This window comes from Anguilla rostrata, chromosome 19, assembly GCF_018555375.3.
Source record: "Anguilla rostrata isolate EN2019 chromosome 19, ASM1855537v3, whole genome shotgun sequence".
Classification (NCBI taxonomy): Eukaryota; Metazoa; Chordata; class Actinopteri; order Anguilliformes; family Anguillidae; genus Anguilla; species Anguilla rostrata.
The window spans coordinates 3,487,107-3,507,363 of NC_057951.1; the positions used below are offsets into that span (position 1 = coordinate 3,487,107).

The 20,257-nt window shown below is 43.7% G+C and overlaps 2 protein-coding genes and 1 long non-coding RNA gene across 3 annotated transcripts in view; 2 read left to right on the top strand and 1 right to left on the bottom strand.

Moving 5' to 3' along the window:
- The window catches only part of LOC135246031 (homeodomain-interacting protein kinase 2-like), a 90,776-nt gene that overhangs the window by 62,047 nt on the left and 8,472 nt on the right, over window positions 1–20,257 (top strand).
- Window positions 5,811–13,679, top strand: LOC135245441 (uncharacterized). Its single transcript, XM_064318486.1, has 5 exons — window positions 5,811–6,286; window positions 10,567–10,899; window positions 11,219–11,539; window positions 11,873–12,169; window positions 13,426–13,679. Exons 1-5 carry the CDS (start codon window positions 6,160–6,162, stop codon window positions 13,521–13,523), a joined length of 1,176 nt encoding a protein of 391 aa, XP_064174556.1. The 5' UTR covers window positions 5,811–6,159; the 3' UTR covers window positions 13,524–13,679.
- LOC135245445 (uncharacterized) lies at window positions 13,769–16,020 on the bottom strand. Its single transcript, XR_010327251.1, has 3 exons — window positions 15,842–16,020; window positions 15,362–15,583; window positions 13,769–13,858 (listed from the first exon to the last, which is right to left on the bottom strand). It is a non-coding gene; the product is annotated as an uncharacterized LOC135245445 (long non-coding RNA).

The window sequence follows — 20,257 nt, forward strand, 5'->3', positions numbered from 1 at the left end:
GTTGTCCAGTTTTCATTTTGGGGGGCCCGGGGGGCAAAAAGGGCAAATGATGCCACCCCTTTATCGCGGGGGCAAAAAAGCCAAATGATATAATTTTGCCATTTGAATTATTTCTTCAATAATAACCAAAAAAAATTTGTGAATTGCTATGTTGCTTTTTTTTTTTTTTTTTAATACAATACAGGCGTGTATTTCATAAAAGTAACCCGGTTTGTTTTTTCCCCAACGAGTACCATTTGGGGGAATTCCGGGGAGAAAGAGGGGTGTTCCTCAGAAAACAGAAACTGGTTTGGGGGAGATTTTTTCCGGGGTTTCCCGATGCCCCGACGGAATATTCACGGGGGGGCCCGAAATTCTCCCCAGCCAGTCCTTTTAGCAAAAAATTTCGTGAACACGGGGAGAACCCCCTTTGGGGGCGCCCCTTTATCGTCATAAAAAACCCGAGATCCGGCGATAATTTGAATCAAACCCGCTAGCAACGACTGCTTTTGTGTTACTTTTACTTTTTTTTTTTGTTGTAATTACAGAATATGTGTGGTAATTAAAAAAAAGGGGTTTAAAGAAATGGGGAAAGGAGACAAAGAAAATTTTGGGGGGGTTTTTTTTGACCAATGACAAAGCGCCAGGTTTCCCAACTGTCCATGGCTGTGTGGTGTTATCTATGGTTTTTGGGCCTTTTTGGTTGTGAACGCTGTTGTGTGCTCCCTTTTCCCCTTCCTTTTTTTTTTTTTTCGTTTTTTTTTTTTCCGATGGGAAAGGGGGTTTCAAAAAAGTGATGTTTTATCTATATGTTGATGTAGTTTCCCGTTCCTTACTAACATTAAGTATGTTAGAAATGGATATTTTACTGGCTTATAGAATGTTTTAAATATAATATTGTTTTATAATAATGCGATAAATTAAATTCTTAACCGGTTGAGTACCTCCTACTGCCTTGGTTACCAAAGGCGTTGTGTGCTTTCTTAATAATCATTTTCGTTGTAGAAAATGGAGTGCATTTATATTAGTCTTCAACACCAAAATAGCTTTTGTAAATTTCGAGGTTTTAACAGAGAACTTGGTTAGAAAATATAGTTATTTTGACTGTTCTTTTAACTTTTGGGTGAGAGGGCCGGTTGTGGTGAATTTTGGGTTATGCTTGTTATCACTGTTACTTTTGATCATTTTTGGTTCCGGGTGAACGGGGATTAAATGGAATTTTATGTCACAATGTATTGTATATTGTGAAATGTAATCACAATTTGTCTTGGATTTACATTAAACTGTTGAGTCATGGCGTCTCTTCTTGTAATTGTAACGTTATTCGTTTGCATATGTACACTCCTGGGCAAAAAAAAAAGGACCAAGCCCAAAATGGCAAAATAATTAAGCTTCTAATGGTCTTAACAACAAATAATTGGTCAGAAAATTAGCAAGAATTAAACAAATGCACTCCTGAGACCGCCTGCTCCACCATTTGCTTGTTAACTTTTGCTGCAGTGAACTGTTTGGGGAAAAGCTAGAAACAGGGAAATTTACTTATACAGTAGACAAATTAACATAATGTCAAATAAAAGAGTCATGTTTTGTATTTGGTTGCATATCATTTGCATGCTATGACTTACTGATGTCTGATCTATCAACGTCATCAGAGTCTGGATATCTTATTTTCAGGTTGTCCTACAAGCGATACAAAAACTCTTTGCATTTGAATGGATCTCTATGGGAATTGGGGGTGGGACTAGATTCAGCTGTAAATTATGCTGATACAGTATGGAACACATTTGTTGGCTAAATGGCTTTAAGTCATCAAGGGTCCAAGGTATCAAATGAGCCTCAAACCACCGTGCTGCTGCCAGATATGCAGTAGATCCTACAAGCATTGTTTCTCCTGATTAATTTTCCTGTTGAACTCAATGGAAAAAATATTCAGGAGAATTTTTTTTTTTGCTCAGGAGTGTATGTGTGGTGTGGAAGTGTGCATCGTAAAGAATGCATTGATCACTTTTGGTTGAAATGTGAGAGTGCGTGTTATGGAAACGTGCATAGCTGCCATTTTATAAATGAAATTTATAAAATGAAATTATAAATGAAATTATACCCCCCGTTGCATTAACTTTACCCCTAAAATTATAGCATATGTAACTGTAACTAAAACAGTGGCTTTCTCTCAAGCTAAAATGGAATTAGGGATATAAAATACATGACAATATGAATGAATATGTTGGCTATGATTTGGAAGATGATGTCATTTAATTTGTCGCCCAAAAGAGATATGTAAATGAAGTGCCACATCATGCCACTCCTGGACAGAGGTTTTGGGATTGGTTAATACTTGGTTCAGTTGCTGCCTGATGTGGTATTGGCGGTGCATTAGGGAATCTGTTCCTCTGGACCAAATAAAACCCAATGCCCCAGTATACTGATAGGGACACTATCCTATAGGAGAAGGCGAGGTTAAACTCAGTCCTAAGTTGTATCTAGCACAGGGGTGGACAGGTCTGGTCCTGGAGGGCTGGTGAGTATATAGGGTTTTTTTTCCCACCAATTACTCTGGATGGACTGGCTGTACAGACCAACACTGGCTCCCTAGTGGATTAAATCACAGTATAGGGGAATGCATGTACTTATCAAGAAATTCAGCTAAAATGTCAGGTGGAGTAAACTTTAGGGCTAATTAAGTAATTAAGGCCATAAGCTGGCATGAAAACCAGGAACAGATACGGCCCTGGTTGCCCACCTCTGATCTAGAACATGAGGCGACACTGGTGATAATGGATTACTGGGACCTGTTCAATTTACACCACTAGATGGAGCCAGACAGTCAAGGGTGATGGTATGAGAAGCGAATGATAACATGTTTCAAAAAAATAAAAAATAATAAAATGGATTATGAATTTGAAATTTCTATCAAACCAAAGAATGAAGCCAACCAGAGTTCTATTAAAACTGCTTATGAGGCGAGCAAGGAGGAGGGGAGTTTTAAGGTGTCACAGGCAAACCATATTGTTTAATGGCTCTCGCTACTATATAGTGTTTTCATAGCAGGACCTTAATATGCTGACCTGGTAGCGCATATCTGGTGATGAAATTCACTATTCGACCAGTAATTTGCAAGTGGTTGAATATAGCAAGCCAGAAAGTGGCCAGTAGTAACTGAAACAGTCTGGCTCATGAGCTTTATCGCTAAAAAGGCTGAAGTTGCTAAAAAGGAAATTTGTGCTGAAGTAGTCGAGTCAGCCTGCTACCTCACGCGGGGTATCTTATGGTGCTTGGTCACCTCAGAGACTCAAATCCCTCAGGTTAAGCTTGTTTGAAAACGGCAGACTCCGTAAAGCTTATGGAAATATGCGTCGTAGAATAACCTTATGAAGGCCGGGGCAGATGAAACAAGTTTTTTTTTCATAATAAAGTAAATGTATATTTACTTCAAAGTTTATATGTAAATATACAGGAACTATAAATATACATATATTTAATTTGTAAGAGAGTGGCGTGCCAGCTTAAAATGATATTTCCTCTAGATACAATGAAAGGTGCAAAGCTCACAAAAGAAAACATAAGAAAAACGTTTTTTTAGCATTTTTAAAAAGGCAAGCTGTTCACATACAGTACACAATGCATACACACACTTATATCTACATTTTAAAAAAACTGAAAATCTTACTGATATCAAAATGTGGCCTAATTCTATATATTATGTGCTTTAAAATAGCTGACTCCATAAAGCATATTTATATATTTAATAATTGTTTTTAATAATAAAGGTAATTATAGTTTTTGTGTCACTCATATACAGAAAGTACCCGCAAAGATTTGTTTTGTTTTGTTTTGTTAGGTATGATGTATCAAGGCTGATTTTATTTATTGCAAGAATTTTAGACCTCCACGAATATCATGAGCTGATTTCTTTGAATAACAAGTAAATCACACATCTTCTGCTTAAAGTCTACTGTTTTTCTGATTCTTAAAAAGAAAATGTTCTCTGGATTTTGTGTGAATAGATAGTAGTCTGGATTAAGTGCTACAGAAACCGCCTTGTCATACTGTATGTTCGTTCTCACCGAAGCATAATGTATATTGCCAAGAGTTGAATGTTATATTGGATTGTTGCCCAGGAAGAGAGGTTCTATGCGCTGAGTTTTTGATTCGGTGCCTCATAAGTACATTTTCGCAAAAGTTATAGTTTCCTTTCAACCAGCAGACGGTGTGTGTACTCTTGCTAATCAATGTCTGAAACACACAGAGAACCAGCAGACACCGCGTTTGACAATCTTGCCTAAAGTCATGTACATAGCTAACGTTAGCTAACTTTTCAAAGGCTAGTTCGCTGGCACGAGCTTTTGTTTCTGAGGTAATTGTTTTTTGTGATATAGTGTAAAAAAAGATATGTAAACCATTATAATTTGTGATAACATTAAATAATTTCATTCATTTAAAATAAAAATATTATATTTACCATTGGGTGGACCACAACCCTAGTCAGTAGCGTTTAGTCTCCACTGCGCGTCGCCGTCATTTCGTTCCATGGCACGCTTCAGTTGCTTGTCGGCACATTTTTGAACTCTTCTGCCAAAATAAAATGTATTTCTGGTTGTTTGGTGTTCCTGATTAGAACATTGCTTACAGCTGCGGCTGCAAGTTACATTTAGCGATTTTAGAATTCTGAGTTTATGCACGTGACTCATACGAGTAAGACTAGTGCGAAGATCAATTTGGTTTGTTAAATTAAATCAGTTTATATTCTTACAGCCAGAAAAAAAAAATGTATACGAGTTATTTAAAAAAAAAAAACTATTTTGGTGCTGCTATTTTGGAACTGTACTCGTGCATCCAATGAATGGTTTAAATGCAATGTATTAATGTTTAATTGGGAGTCATTTGCCTCAGCAAAAGAGCGAATATTTTCAATATAGAAGTGGCTATCTGTTAAAGCATTACTTTCTCAACAGCGGGATCTGCGCTGGCTTCACCCACCCAGGAACTGTGAATTCCATCCCCACTCCTGCAGTGTGTGTACGTGTCGAACCTGCTGATACACGTAGAATGGACCATATCGGAGATTGGCAATGGGGGCGTATCTGTTTATGGTTTTCATGCCAACTTCCGGCCTTAATTACTTGGTTAGCCCGAACATTTATGCAGTCTGACAACTTCTGCTATGTTTCTTGGTAAGTGCATGAATGACAGGCAAAGACTGCTCTTGTGTCCCTATACGAACAATGTTACTGCAATCTAACCAGTGCTGGTACAGCCAATTAGCTCATTTAGCCAGGGTAAGTGATGGACGCAAAAACCTGCATACACACCGGCCCTCCTGGACCAGAACTGGCCATCCCTGGACTAGATGATGATGATGATGATGATGATGATGATGATGATGATGATGATGATGATGATGATGACGACGATGATGATCCTGGAGAAAGAAAACGTAGAAGCAGGTGACAGGTAAGAGGGGACCTCATGGGGAGGGGGGAGGGGGGGGAGGCCTGCGGTTAAATCCGTAAAGGGGTAAGTGATGCCTGGTTTGTGTTATTTTACCAAAAAAAAATGCTGCTTGTCCATCATAAATAAACTTTCACTTCACGACAGAAATCGGAAAAGCTTATAATGTAGAATTAAAACCCACAGATACGTATCTATCTGCAAGGCATGAATTAACCTATGTATCAAACCACTGAATTAAGTTTAAGTAATTTGTTTGTAGTTCAAATTGGATACTTCAGCGAAGCAGGATATTAGGATATTTCATACGGAGCCCGCCCCCGTCCCTGCCATTCTTTGGCGAGAAACACAACCAAGAACCCGGAAAAGGCATATCCTTGAATTTGATAATGTCATGTAGATACCGCTGGCTACAAGATCCTAGCTGTCGTTAACCAGCTTGCTATTGCGCGTGGATAGCTTATAAAACATACTCGCAAATAAGATTAACGGTTTTGATAACGCAAGGCTGGCTAGATAGCAAGGATACCCGCATGTTTTAGAAACAGGCTCCACTATTTAAAAAATATATTTATGTTTTTTTTCCTGAGCTACCGACAATAAGTCGCCCCTGGAACATTTGTTTAAATCGTGGGAAATGAAAGGAGGGACACACTGACTGAGGGAAACACCTGCGTAAACCTGAATTCTTTCTGCTGCTTTGAGGTGACCACTGATTCCACTTTTTATGCAATGGAGATGACCACGGATTCGAAGGTGTTCCCCAGGACCCCACTGCGTCTTCGATGCTGTTACGCGCTGCTTATACTGGGATCTATGGTGCTAGTTTCTATGACGACAGCAAGCCCCCCACAAACAGGTAAGTGACCCAAGGCCCTTCAACATCGTGTTTTTCCCGTAAATACAAAGATCAATTTGCTGATGCACCAGTGTAAATGTTACATTAGAGCAGGAATTATAAGTTTAGTGCACGGAACGTGCACCAATTCTGGATTCTGAATGCCGCTCCAGCCCACCCCACATGTGGAGTATGTGTTGTATTGAGGTTTTGGTATATTTGTAGAAACCTGGATATTGCAGTTAACTTATTGCAAACTCATCTTCCTCAAAGCATCAGCAGTCATCTTAGTTTTCATGCCAGTTCATTTGGATTGATAGTCTGCGAAATGACACTTGATAAATGTGGCCCTGTAGCGAAAAATAGTGCTACATATTTATGCTGGTCTTATACATGAAACGTGCACAATGTTAGCTGTCTGTGTTAGCCATTGGGTGAATTTCCTCGATGCCTTCCCCGTGCAGACTCCTATAGATAGCCCTTCCTTCCTCGTGGCCTTAACCTTTGAAGCACCCTTTCTCTGTCTCTGTCTCTGACTCAACGTCTCGACCAGCGCTTCTCACGTAATACACTCAGGCCTGAAAGTAGGCTAATTTCCTGCAGATTGTCCACGATCAAATTGTAGATACAGAAAGGCTATGTGGGCTCTTATTTGGATAAATGGCCTAATGCTTGTTGAGGAAATGGACTGTTTTGCATGCAAAGGAGCACCAGTTGGTAGCAAGCGTGATTGTGTGGATAGTATCCTGCCAGTTTCATATGGGGGAGGGGGCAAAGCAAGATCCGAACCCCACGAAGGAGTGACATTCGCACAGTAGTGCGGCCCTGTTTTGAAGGGACCGCTTGGCAACGTGCTGAACAACAAGCGCCAACAAAACAGCAGGAAATGAGCGAAGCACCAGCCAAAAGGCTTTGGGCCTTATAGCCGCGCTGCGTCGTTTCTTCGCTAGGCTGTACTGACCCCGGCGACTTTCTCGTCTTTAGCGTTAACCGCGGCGCGCGACAACTTTTCAGGCTCGGGTCTGTTGGGGCCAGCAAGCTCGCATTTGATAACGTAATGTAATGTAACGTAATGATAGCGCAGATGGTAGTTTGACTCGTTTAATATTTATTCCCTCACCTCTTCCTGATTTCCTCTGTATTACTGTTGGAACTGTAGGAGAGAGGTTATGTGGAGTAGGTTATGGTTGGGCATACAGGACTAAGTTCATCACTGAAATTGATTGATAGACATGAAACAGGGTTACGTGATGAGTGCTTAGTGGACGAAACGGTCGAGCATGTGCTGATGTTTTGTGAATTATATAATCTAGATGGGTAGAGGTTGTTTGAGAGGGTCAGAGGAACTGGGCGGGGATGGGGTATATGTGGGATATTAGGGGGAGGAAAGGGGAAAGAGGTGGTGGGTAATGCTCTTAGTTTTCTCAGAGTAACAGGATTAGTGCCTTTTAGTTTTGCTATTATTTGACTATAATTATGTAGGCTTCAGGATTTTTGCTTCTAATCAGCCATGGTGCTGTGCCACGGAAGGATCTAGAGCATTACTGTAACATGAATCCCCAAAATCAAATACATTTAAATGTGGTCACTGACAACACTCGATACAACTTTCTGAAAAATAATCTGACCTCCACAATGCACAAGATGGCATCTATAATACCGTATGCAGTGTCATCCGAAGTTTGGGAAAATAGCCCATCTAATCTTGCACACCTCTTCACACCAGCTGTGTAGGCTACCCAATCAATATACAGATTTAGTGCACGGTTGCTTAAATTTCACAAGTAGATCAAAGCAAAGAGACAGTGGGGATCAAAACTCTGAGGGCAAAACCACTTGGTCTGGTTGTGTTCATTATTTATGAAGGAATAATGCCATGTAATGTAAGAATACATTGTTTTAACACATATCCGACACTCGTGTATGAAATGGGTGTTGGAAAACATGGGAGCCACAGTTTACCCCTCTGGGGTGTCTCACATTGTAGTGGGTCAGTTGCAGATAACATTGATTGTTTACCACCACACCCAGTTAAATTGACCTTTAACCCCCTTGCCCAGTCAAATTGTCTCCCTTTGATATGCAGTACCATTGTGTGATATCCTCTACCCCCTACTTCAGTCCAACTCCCCCACACCTTGTTTCCCCCCCCCCCAATGTCTGATTACCTCCCCCCCCCCTTCCCTGTGATGTGTAAGATAAGCATTTGGCCCTTTGTTTCCTCGAAGGAACAGGGTATAAGTATTCACTGTTTTCGTCATTTGTTGGTTCTTTGTTTATCTGTACTTGGGTAACAGACCGACTAGTTCCTTTGCTACATTAAACTACCTATTTTGAAACGAAGACGTGCCTGCATTTATTTTTCTACTTACAAAAGTACGGTGGAATAAATTGAACTCTTAAAAATTCCACAATGGGAAGCTGCGTAGATATCTTGTTCATCCACCATAAGCTAAGTGTTTCTCTATTTGTTGTCACACTGTGTTTCATTCAGTGTGTGTTCCTATGGCTCAATATCCAAATATCTGGGCTGTTAACAACTAAAACATACTGTGGAAAAGTAAAGCTATATGAATAATGATGAATAATAGCATAACTGTGGGTGTCTTCAGACTTTTGGTTCCCATGCACTGTATGTTGCCGCTTAGTTTTTAAATAAAACTACTTCAGCTTTTTGGAGTGCTCTCACATGTATTATGCATAAAGTGATTCATTTATTTTATGTACGCACATAGCCTACCACTAGAAAAAACACTGAATTTGTCACCCTCACCCACATAAATCTATTTACAATGTTAATAATAACGTATAAGTTGCCCAGCTTGTCTGTTTATTCACACCGCATTTTGTAGAAGGCCTAATGTTATTAGCAATAGGTAGCATTTAGCCGAGTAGCCTAACTTGACTAGTTATACGAAGTTCTGTCATTGTGCCGAGCGGGAGTGAATTTGATGGGGAAAGTGAGTTTTTACCTTCAATCTCTACCTTCAAAAAAAAAACCCCCATATTTAACCCAGATATAATGGGACCCGTGTCATCCAAAAAGTTCCAGTTTGACTCATCTGACCATAGAACATTATCCCAAAAGGCCTGGGGACCATGCAGGTTCTTTTCTTAGCAAATATGAGATAAGCATTGATATTTCTCTTGGTTAGCAGTGGTTTCTTGCTACTTTCCCATGAATTCCATTTTTACTGAGTCTCTTTCTTGTTGTGGAGTCGTGAACACTGACCAAAGCTGAGGCGAGTTCGGGGCAACATAGCTCAGGAGGTTGTCTAGCAGTCGGAGGGTTGCCGGTTCAATCCCCCGCCCTGGGCATGTCGAAGTGTCTCTGAGCAAGACACCTAACCCATAATTTCTCTGGTGAATGTGAGGCATCAATTGTAAAGCGCTTTGGATAAAAGTGCTATATAAATGCAGTCCATTTACCATTCTTTGGATGTTCTTCTGGGATCTTTTGTGACTTCCTGGATGAGTTTTCCATGAGACATTTTGGCAGACTGGCCACTCATGGGAAGATTCACCACTGTTCCAAGTGTTCCCCATTTGGTGATAGTGGCTTACCAGACTGATGTATTTCAACAACTTTTATTCTAACCTCTTTTGGAATTTCCTTTGATTATGGCATAATGTGCTTGTAGAAACTTTGTGACAACTTCACTCTGATGGTAAGGTTCTATATCAGTGAGGTTTAGATTCAAAAGGGCTGGGTGCAATTAAGCCTGGCTGTGTTCAGTCCGCTGAATCTAATTATCAATTAAATTTGGTTAAATTCTTGATTAAGTAACTTAGGGGGCAATTACTGTTTCACATGCGTGATATGGGTGTTTGATAACTTTTTTTTATTAAATGAATGAAATAAATTATATATATATATATATTATATATATATATATATATATATATATATAATGTGTTTTTTGTTTACTCTTAGTTTCTTTGTCTAATATTACATATTGTCTAATAATCTGAAATCATTCAGTGTGACAAATATTCAATAATAAAAGAAATCAGGAAGGGGGCAAACACTTTTTTACAGAATTGTGTATGCTTGTGTGTGTGTATATAAAAATAAAAAAAACTTCATGCTTCACTGCCATATTGGTGGACAAAAATTTAGATTTAAATGATTTAAACTATAAATTATTCATTCTTATGCGTGAATGGCCCAGCCCTGTGAGATTTCCCTCTTATGCATGAAAAGCCCAGCCCTGTGAGATTTCCCTCTTATGCATGAAAAGCCCAGCACTGTGATATTTCTCCCTTTTATGCTGACTGAACATCCAACTTCCCTCCCCTAGCCCTGCTGGCAGCATCTCCAGGCTACTCTGTCCGCACGTTTGTGAGCTTCGGCCATTCCCTCACTCTCCCCTGCCGTGGAGACCCCAGCAGGGGTGTGAAGTGGCGCTTTCAGCAGTATGGGTATCCTGACAGGCTGGACTTGGCTGTACTCGTCACCGGATCCTTTTCCTCTGGAAACGGCTTCCAGGGACGGGTGGAATCCTTCCACTTAATAGATCCGGGAAACTACAGCCTCCTCCTCGGTCCTGTGGTGTACAGTGACCTCGGCATTTACAAATGCCAGTACTACGATGATGAGATCATTCTTTCAGATGTGAAACTAGACATTAGAGGTCAGTGCATGTTGCTTTTTTTCCGACAGATTGAGTGAATGTTTTTAGTGCTTGTGGATTTGATAGCCCTAAAAGCTGTTTTTTGACAAAGGATATTATTATTATTCTTACGATTGTTTTTGGGGGGACAGGATCATTCCAGTCTGTATAAAACCCACAAGCCTTGGGTGGTATGCAGTAGACAGCATATGCTGCATCAGGGTCTTCATCTACCCCAAGCAACATGGTTGAGCTGTTAATTCCTGTATGCCAGGAATGCTTTGTAAATCTGTCTGCCTGTTTCTCTCTTTCCCTCTCTCTTTTTCTGTCTCTCTCTCAGTCCCATCAAATGTTTCCGTAGCGATGGGAATGTCCGCCAGTCTTCCTTGTTTTGGGAAAATTAATATGCAAGCGCGTGCTGATGATCTGGATATCCTCTGGAAGAGAGGTGGAGAGAACGTTTACCAGCTCCTTAACAACACCATCACATATGGGCCCAGGTTCGAGAACAGAGCTTCAGTTTCCCCAGAACAAGCCGTCTATGGAAACATGTCTTTGACCATCAGACAGACACGGTTTTCAGATGAAGGCGACTACCAGTGCTTCTACAACAGTCCGAAAGAGAGAGGGAATCCAGATTCTGCCAGTCTCGTTGTGACAGGTAAAATTCACTTTAGATCTTCAGTTCTGTAGGGCAGCCGAGCAGCTCAGGTGTATAAGTGTGTCTGGTGTGTATTATTTATTTTTTCATGTGGTAATTTTAATCAGGGCAAGTGTAACAATGTTTCATAATTTACAGAGGTATTGCTTGATGTACCACAGATTTGATGAAAGATGACACCAGCAATTTTTGGATGCCATAATTTGCCCTGTATCATTTTTACCCTTTTACATGATCAAGCTGACTGCTGTTGATAATGTGTTCATATCCCCTGTAAATATGCATGAAAATGTAAAATATGTAAATATGTAAATGAATTCCCTGCCCTCACAGGCCACCCACCCCAGAACCTCACAGTGGAGGCCGGTGGTTTGCTCTCCATACCGCTCTATACCGCAGACCCAGTGAGGGTAACATTCAGTGCAGGCCTTGGTTCAGATGAGGTGCTGATGCTCGATGCAAATAAAGGCCCAGCCAGGTATGGGGAGCGTTGTGCTCAGAGATGTGAGCTTCTGGCCCAAAACTACACCCTTTTGCTGAGGAGTGTGACACTGGAGGATGCCGGAGTCTACAAGGTGACCAATCCTGAGACCAAAAGGACCATCGGCTCAGTCTATGTGCGAGTCTCAGGTATGGTCCTCCACTTCAGCTCTTTGTGTTTGTGCAGATGCAGGGCTCATCATCTTACTGGTCCACTCTGTTATTCCTCTGACTTATGGCTGCTGCAATCCATTGGGAAAATAATGGAAATAATAATATTATTAATATAAAATAAAAATTATTTTTTCCACAACGCCTCATGTTTTATTGTCCCCTTGAGCACAATACACGTAAGAGACACAAAAGTATAGGTTTTAGGCTTCTGCAATCTTAGGCTATGGTTCCTAAGATGTAGCCTAGCTTTGTCAATTTTTCTGTCTTTCCACACATTTGCTAAATAAAACATTTATCAAACAATGATTGTAGACTATCAGTGTACTAAGGCCTGACAATTATTGAAAATAAGACTGATTCTCTTTTAATTAGTCTACAGTTTTTATGGAATTTGCATAAAATTTGTATATTTTCATAACGCCACTGAATTTACTGAAATGTATCGGCCTGTGGACTGCTTTACTCCAGAAAGTATAAAAATGGCCTGTTGCAGCCTTCAGTGCAGGTTTTCACCTCTATCTGGCCACAAATTACTGTACTGGGTTTTCTGTCTATAAAATAAAGCTGGAGAAAATGCTCTGATGCCTTTAAGCTGGTTTGCTGCTGTAAGACAGGATTTAGGCACAGAAAATGTCCTAGGAAATGGCAGTGGCTTACCTGCGAGTAGAAGAATGTCACTATAGCCCCACCCCCCACCCCCATAACAGAATCATGCAAATCTGCAAAAACTGCCCCCTGTCCCCCTTCTTGATCTTGTCTTGACCTACCTGCTGCGTTTGATACAGTTGATCCTGATGGTGACTCTGGCCCTCAAACCGGTATCTCAGCAATTCCAACTGGATGTACTTTTCCTAAGTTATCAGCACAGTCTTAACACTTAGTGCAGGAGTTCCCCAGGGCTCCATCTCAGAGTCCTACTGCCTTAGCAGCCACAGTCTCCTCCCACCTACGCTGGCACTTCCTATTATGTTGTAGGTTTACAACGTTACTTCAGTGCCTACTACTAATGTGCTACTACACTTAGTCAGACTGCTAACTTGGCATCAGCTCTGCTTGTTGTATGAACCTTTATGGAGGCACTTTTTGTAAGTCCCTCTGGATGTTTGCTAAATGTATTATTATTGATGTTGTTGTTATTATCAATATTATTATTGTAGTCTTTCCTTCTTGATTATTACCTGCTCTTCTCTATTTCTCCCAAATGAGTCCCTCTGTCTCCATGTTCTCTGCAGGATTCTCTGTTGAAGAAGTGGCTGCTATAGTGGTGGGAGTGATGGTGCTGGTGCTGGCTCATGTTGGCAGCGTCTTTGCATTCCGGAGGTGCTGCTGAACGACAGGAAACATTCAAAATATATATAAAGTTTGTTTCCGTGCAGCCAGAACAGGAGGTCACTAAGGTTCCAGCTGCAGAGCAGCATGCGTTCTGTTTCCTGACAGCCCTGGACCCCCTCTCTCTGTGTCCTGTAGGGCAGTTGAAAACCCGACCAGGTTTTTAAGTCAATGACCACCGAGGCCGCGTCTCTTCTTTTTATCTTTTTCATATTTTTCCTTTTTCCTCCGTACCCGAGCCGTGGCTCACCTTGATTTTTAGGAAGCTACCCTAGCCTCAGTGTCCCCGCCGAATAACCCTGGATCGCTGTACCGTTGGACTTAAGAGTGTTCGCACTGCTTTGGAACCGTGTGTGCTGACGGGCTCGTGTTGGGAGCAGAGACTGTAAAAAATATGGACAAAGCTACTGTGACGTCACCCATTGACTCTCCGTGGGTCTCTAAAACACGTTTTGAAGCTCAATGGCGGGCGCGGCCATTTTATCGATTTGGAGCCAAAACCATCGAGTTAAGCGGTCTTGTGATTTTTACAATTTGATTGACAGTCCGGTGCGGAAAAGCCCATCAACCTGAACGAGGCTAGCTGACTGTCTGCCGTTATGTTTTAAAATATATTATCAGATGTTTACGGAGTTTAATTTTCATCCGTGACTGTACTGTGTCATGTAATCACGTTATATGTATGACATTAAAAATACAATTAGGCTATGTTCAGTTATCTTCAATTTATGTTTCTCAGCAAAACGAATATGCTTAGCTAGCATATCAGCTTGCCAGTGAGCTAGGTAGGCTATCCGTGGTTAGCTCACGCATTAGCAATATGAACCACAGGGGAAGAACACTGACTACACTGATGGTCAATCAATCGGGGATGTGTAGGCTACTGGTGATTTGACTAGGCTCATTTTCGTTAAACTGTCTGGTAGATCTGCTGTTAACCGAGCAAGCTATCGTCGTAGGTTTTCGCCAGTCAGTTAATTAGCCTGCTACTACTAGCTACTCCATCGCCGTTTGTGGTGTTCACTTGCTGGGTGACGCTAGCTGACCGATCGTTCGCAAATCACTTTCTACCGAATAAAAATTAACACTGTCAGCGGTGATTAACAAATCTACCAAGTATTTTAATAACTGAACTGCAGGCGTGTAAATATGACAACGCACTTTGTACAGCAAGTTTTCCACCTGGTGCATGAAGACAAAAATAATGAAGCCTACATTGAATTTCTCATTATTATTAGGCTATTATTTTTTTCTTGTAAATCACCAAAACCAATGGAGAAAAGCCAATATACGCAAGGAGCCCCCAGAACAGATTCTGAGAACCACTGTCTTAAATGCCTAGCTTGTCGGTCTCTTAAATGCTAAAAACATGTTCCTTTCTAAATGCCGAGATGGTTAATTTCGTTAAATTCTGTGTGTGTGATTTCATCGTGTGTTGTATATTCAGCAAATGAACCTTGAGACTCTTAATTCGCTTCGTGAAACTGAAAAAGTGTTTATCCCAAAATCGGGATTATAGTAGCTTTGTCACATGCGTGAAGCATGGCCCAGGTAGACATTTACGGAATGTACACGACTGACAAGCCGCCAAACACGTCTGACAGATTGAATGTTTGTCGGTTAAGGTTAGCTAGCTAGTCAAATGGCTTGGTAGCCGAAGTTGCGAACCTTTTTAGCATAGGCTACTACTGGACTACCAAATATAGCAAGCTGATTACGCTTTCTGCCAAGTAATTATTTGGTTAAGTAGGCTAAAGGAAATAGTAAAAATGACTCGGCTACCGAAAAACTTAAGAGGAGGATTATTTTATGGTCGTCTAGTGCAGCTGTAAATAGCACACGCTTTGGAGCCGTGTGTGCTGACGGGCTCGTGTTGGGAGTCCGGTGTCACCGATCGAGCTGGCCTATAAAGCTGCATTTTCCAGCTTTGAACTTAGCGCGTAGGCTACTGCCTCAGCTGGGTCTCAGGGATCACTTTCTCCTCCACACTCCGACTCGTAAGTAACGCATAATTCAAAGTTTAACCTACTGTTAGCTATTGGTATGCTATGCTATGCTATGCTATGATTTTTTTATTTATTTTTATTTTTCCATAGATTGCGTTGTTGCCGTTCTCGTTGTTAGTGTTAATCAGTTTAACCATCAGGGTCCAAGTTGAACTATGCGGTTGTTCCCTGTACTTGGACCGGTACTTCTCTCTAGGGGTTTCGTCATACTTGTTCCTGGTTATGGTTATACACTTTGTTGTACGTCGCTATGGATAAGAGCGTCTGCCAAATGCCTGTAATGTAATGTAATGTAATGTAATGATATGCGTACATGCATATGGAGCCAGCAGTAGCAAGACAGTGGGCAGACGGTAAACCTAATCGTATGGTTAAAGAACTTTGTGTTATGAGTCGAGTGTAACTGATTGTTGTCTGTCTCATACTAATCATAGGCTATGTGCCTAAAATTATTTTAGTAGTTATTAGTTCATAGTGAGTTTCTGTGTAGCGGTGCCCAGCAGCCTTGTTGAGAGAGCGTTTCACTTATGAACTATAATACTAATACTGTAACGTGATTCGTCACTACATTGTACATTATATGTACGGAATTGTATTGTGCTATACTGTGCCAATATCCTATCCCATATTACAACCAAACTGCTTAACTTCCAATAACAATTATTAGTCATTAAAGCTTATATTTTTGTATATGTGTGTTTGTGTTTCCTCTCTCATGCTGATGGAATGACCCACCAACGAAGTCAAATAGAGACATTTGAATTAATAAGTGCCAAGGGTCAATTCCCTCTAAATAATTTTTAGTGTTGATAGTGGTTGATAAAGAGTGATCTCCAGTTATTCTGGGTTCAGTATTCAGAATGCTGTGCCATTAATAGGGTAGCTGAGGGTGACCCCCTAATAATTAAATTTGAAATAATACAAGAAATTAATTTAAATTTAATAACTCAACTAAGTTCTATCAACCCTATGACAGTCCGAATCGGATCCTTCTCCCATTGAACCCCATCTCCCCGTATAAACTCATCTAAGTATTAATTGCTTTAAAAATTTTAAAGTAACCCAGACCCGAGCCGTTACCAACAAATACAGACAGTATCCAAAAAAGAGCATTAAAATTCTGGATGCACCTCAATTCAAGTCCTCAAGACAATGCAATTTAAGGCAATGAAAGCCCAAGAGCTCAGTCATGAAAAGAGGCCCCTCAGTCAGCTGGTAATGAAGCTGTCTAACCCATTAACCCAACTAACACAAATCACAGACCAGCTTCATACCAGCACTGCTTACCAACAAATCAAAGTAAACCAAGTAATGAAACGGATCAAAATCTCTTCTTTGGAATATTGGGATAATGTAACCAAATCACAAAACAAACTAGATTGCTATCGGACCCTTAAAAGAGACTACAAATTTGCTGAGTATCTCTTCTCTGTCAGAGATACAAAGCAGAGGCAGATCCTGACCAAGTACAGGCTGAGCGACCACACGCTTGCAATTGAAAAAGGCAGACACCGGAATACATGGTTACCAAAATAACAACGTATATGTGATCACTATAAGACAGGAGAGGTGGAGACAGAGATACGCTACAGTATTAGGACAAATACAAATTACCAAAAAGTGCTGGGATGGGGCAACATGTAACAAGTGTCATGAAAAAGGGGGGGGGGGGGGGGGGGGTTTAGAGTGAAATATACAGCGTGGTGGTGGTTATTCTAGGTATAGTCTGAAGAGATGAGTCTTCAGGCTACGGCGGAAAGGCTTTACTACTGACCCGCGCCTCCGTGCAGCACGCCACCGTCATCCCCAACACCATGACCAGCACCCAGCCGCTGGCCAATTGGAGGTGAGCGCCCGCTCCTCAACCGCACGGTGTCCAATGAAACGCTTTTAAACAGCGGGCACACACCTGTAACCCTTTAAGGTGTGACATCACAGATATGTGATTAGAATGTTCTTAACTGAGCATTCTAATGCTGATGTCACAATCACCGCTGGTGACTGAAAGCAGTGGAGTTCCAGAACACTGACTGGAAAAAACATTTCAACAAGACCAGGTCGAAACCTAGTATATGGCTGGACCAGCCGACCAATGGTGTAACTTCATAACTCGGGCAACCAATGGTGTAACTTCATCACTCAGTCAGTTACAGACATTCGCGTTTGTAGGGCTGGCCCCGCTCTTGCAGTCCAGCCAAAAAACGTACTCTTCACAGGGCTGCAAAAAGATCCCCGCGGACTACTTCTGGTTCTTGAAGAAACTAGAAAGAATCTACTTCCTACATTATTCAGAACAGAATTCAAATACGTTGTTGATAACTTTTTTTAGCAATATCGGGGATATGCAAGGGGGCTTTCAAATTATTGCCAGCGTTTGAAGAGTTAAAGTATTTCAGCACCTGGCTTTGTTTATCGAAGAGAACGAGGGACAAAGACTCGGTGCATGTGGAATGGTAGCAGTGTGCCAAAGAATGGAGACATAAAGACAGACATACAGGCGAGCTGGCAGACAGACAGACAGGCAGACAGACTCGCAGGCAGACACACACACACATACACACACACAGACAGGCAGACACACACACACATACACACACACACACACAGACAGGCAGACACACACACACACACACACACACACACAGGCAGACAGACAGACAGACAGACGCACACACACAGACAGACAGACAGGCAGGCAGACACACACACACACACACAGGCAGACAGACACATAGACAGACAGGCACACACACACAGGCAGGCAGACACACATACAGACAGACAGACAGACAGACAGGCAAGCAGGCAGACAGACACATAGACGGGCAGACACACACACAGGCAGACACACACACACACACACAGGCAGGCAGAAGGGGGCGGGGCAGGTGTGAGAGGACTCTCTGACACTGTGGAGAGGATCCGGAGCAGCGGGGCCCCTGAGAGGGGCGCTGGGATCAATGCGGCCGCTTTAAGACGCTCTGAGTCACGAGGAGGTGACTCACTTAGACGCGGGCCAAGGGCCCGCCCCCCTCCCCCTCCTCCTCCCCCTCCCCTCTCAGAGCGGAGCCTGACCTATGGGGGCCGGGGGGCGGGGGGTCGTCAGGCGCGTGGGTGTCAGGTGGGGCCGTGCGCGGTACGATGGCCGGAAGCAACGCCTCGATGCTCCATTGTCCTCGCTTCCGGCCCCTTAACAAAAAAAAGGAAAGTGTCGCCCTTTCTCTGCAGAGCCGTGCTCCCCGCAGCTGTGGGTGGCAGCCCTCTCTCACTGTCCCCCCCCCGCCGGTTCGCGGTTGTTGTGTTGCCGTCTCTGTCCCCCTCCCCCCTTCTCTCTCTTCCCCTGTCCCCCCTCTCTCTCCCTCTCCCTCCCTCTCTCTCCCCCCTCGCTCCCTGCTCCCCCTTCTCTCTCTGCCCCTGTCCCCCTCTCCCTCGCTCCCCCTCTCCCCCCTCCCTCTCTCCCCCCTTTCTCTCTCTCCACCCCTTCCCTCCCTCTCTCTCCCCCTCCCCCCCTCTCTCTCTCCCTCTCCCTCTCCCTCTCTTCCCCCTCTCTCCCTTCTCTCTCTCCCCCGTCTCCCTCTTTCTCCCTCTCCCTCCCCCCTTCTCTCACCACCCCCCCCCAGGAACGTGTCAGCGTGTGAGGTCACTTCCTCCCAGGCGCTCCCCTCGCCGCAGCGCTCCAAGCGGGTGAAGGAGAACACGCCGCCCCGCTGCGCCGTGGCCCCCAGCGGCCCCCCCGCCGCCTGCGGGCCCCCCCCGACCTGCGGGGGCTGGGACGGCCCCGCCTCCGGCACCACCCGGGACCGCCGCCGCCCCGCCCCCCCTCGCTACACCATCGTCATCCCCGACACGCCCAGCCCCGCCGTCAGCGTCATCACCATCAGCAGCGACACCGACGAGGAGGACGACCGCAAGCGGGCCAGCGCCAGGTCAGGAGTCGCCTAGCAACAGCTCCCCCCCACCCCAGTGTTATAATTAAGATATACTGCACGTTTTCAAGTAATTAGGGCGCCCCCTAGTGGTTGCAGGGCCCTACACGGCTGCTTATGGTGTTTGTTGGGCCAGATTAGAGTGTTCCTGGTAATAGGCCGTGTGATTGCTGTGCTTCGGGTTGTCCATGTTGAGCAGGAAACAGGAAGTCTTGAGTGACGTGCGTCTCCCCGCTTCCTCCCTCCTCCCCCCCTTGCAGCGCCGCGTCCAAGCAGAGGAAGGACGTGGTCAGCTGCGTGACGGTCCACGACTCGCCCGCCTCCGACTTCTCGCACGGCGGCGGCAGCGGAGGGAGCCCCCGCGGCCCGGAGCAGCCCCGCCCCGCCGACGCCGCCGGCTTCCGGGCCAAGGCCGCCCGGCCGGACGGCCGCCGTGACGCCGACCCCCGCGCTGTCGCCGTCCCGCCCCTCAAGGCCCCGTCCGGCGAGGCTCCGGCCGACTGCGAGCGGCTGCTGCCGGGTACGTGCGCCGCGCTAGCGGCTCCCTTAGCGGCTAACAGCTCTCCTAGCGGCTAACAGCTCTCTTAGTGGCTAGCAAGTCTCCTAGTGGCTAGTGGCTAACAGCTCTCTTAGCGGCTAACATCTCTCTTAGTGGCTAGCAGGCCTCCTAGCGGCTAACATCTCTCTTAGCGGCTAGCGGCTAACAGCTCTCCTAACGGCTAACATTTCTCTTAGTGGCTAGCAGCTCTCTTAGCGGTTAGCAGGTCTCCTATTGGCTAGTGGCTAATAGCTCTCTTAGCGGC

What these genes read in the sequence shown, in the direction of transcription:
- LOC135245441 (XM_064318486.1), top strand. Translation starts at nt 6,160, where the DNA reads ATGGAGATGACCACGGATTCGAAGGTGTTCCCCAGGACCCCACTGCGT. An exon ending in TGTGAAACTAGACATTAGAG is followed by an intron (nt 10,900 to 11,218) that starts GTCAGTGCATGT and finishes TCTCTCTCTCAG; the next exon opens with TCCCATCAAATGTTTCCGTA. An exon ending in AGTCTATGTGCGAGTCTCAG is followed by an intron (nt 12,170 to 13,425) that starts GTATGGTCCTCC and finishes TGTTCTCTGCAG; the next exon opens with GATTCTCTGTTGAAGAAGTG.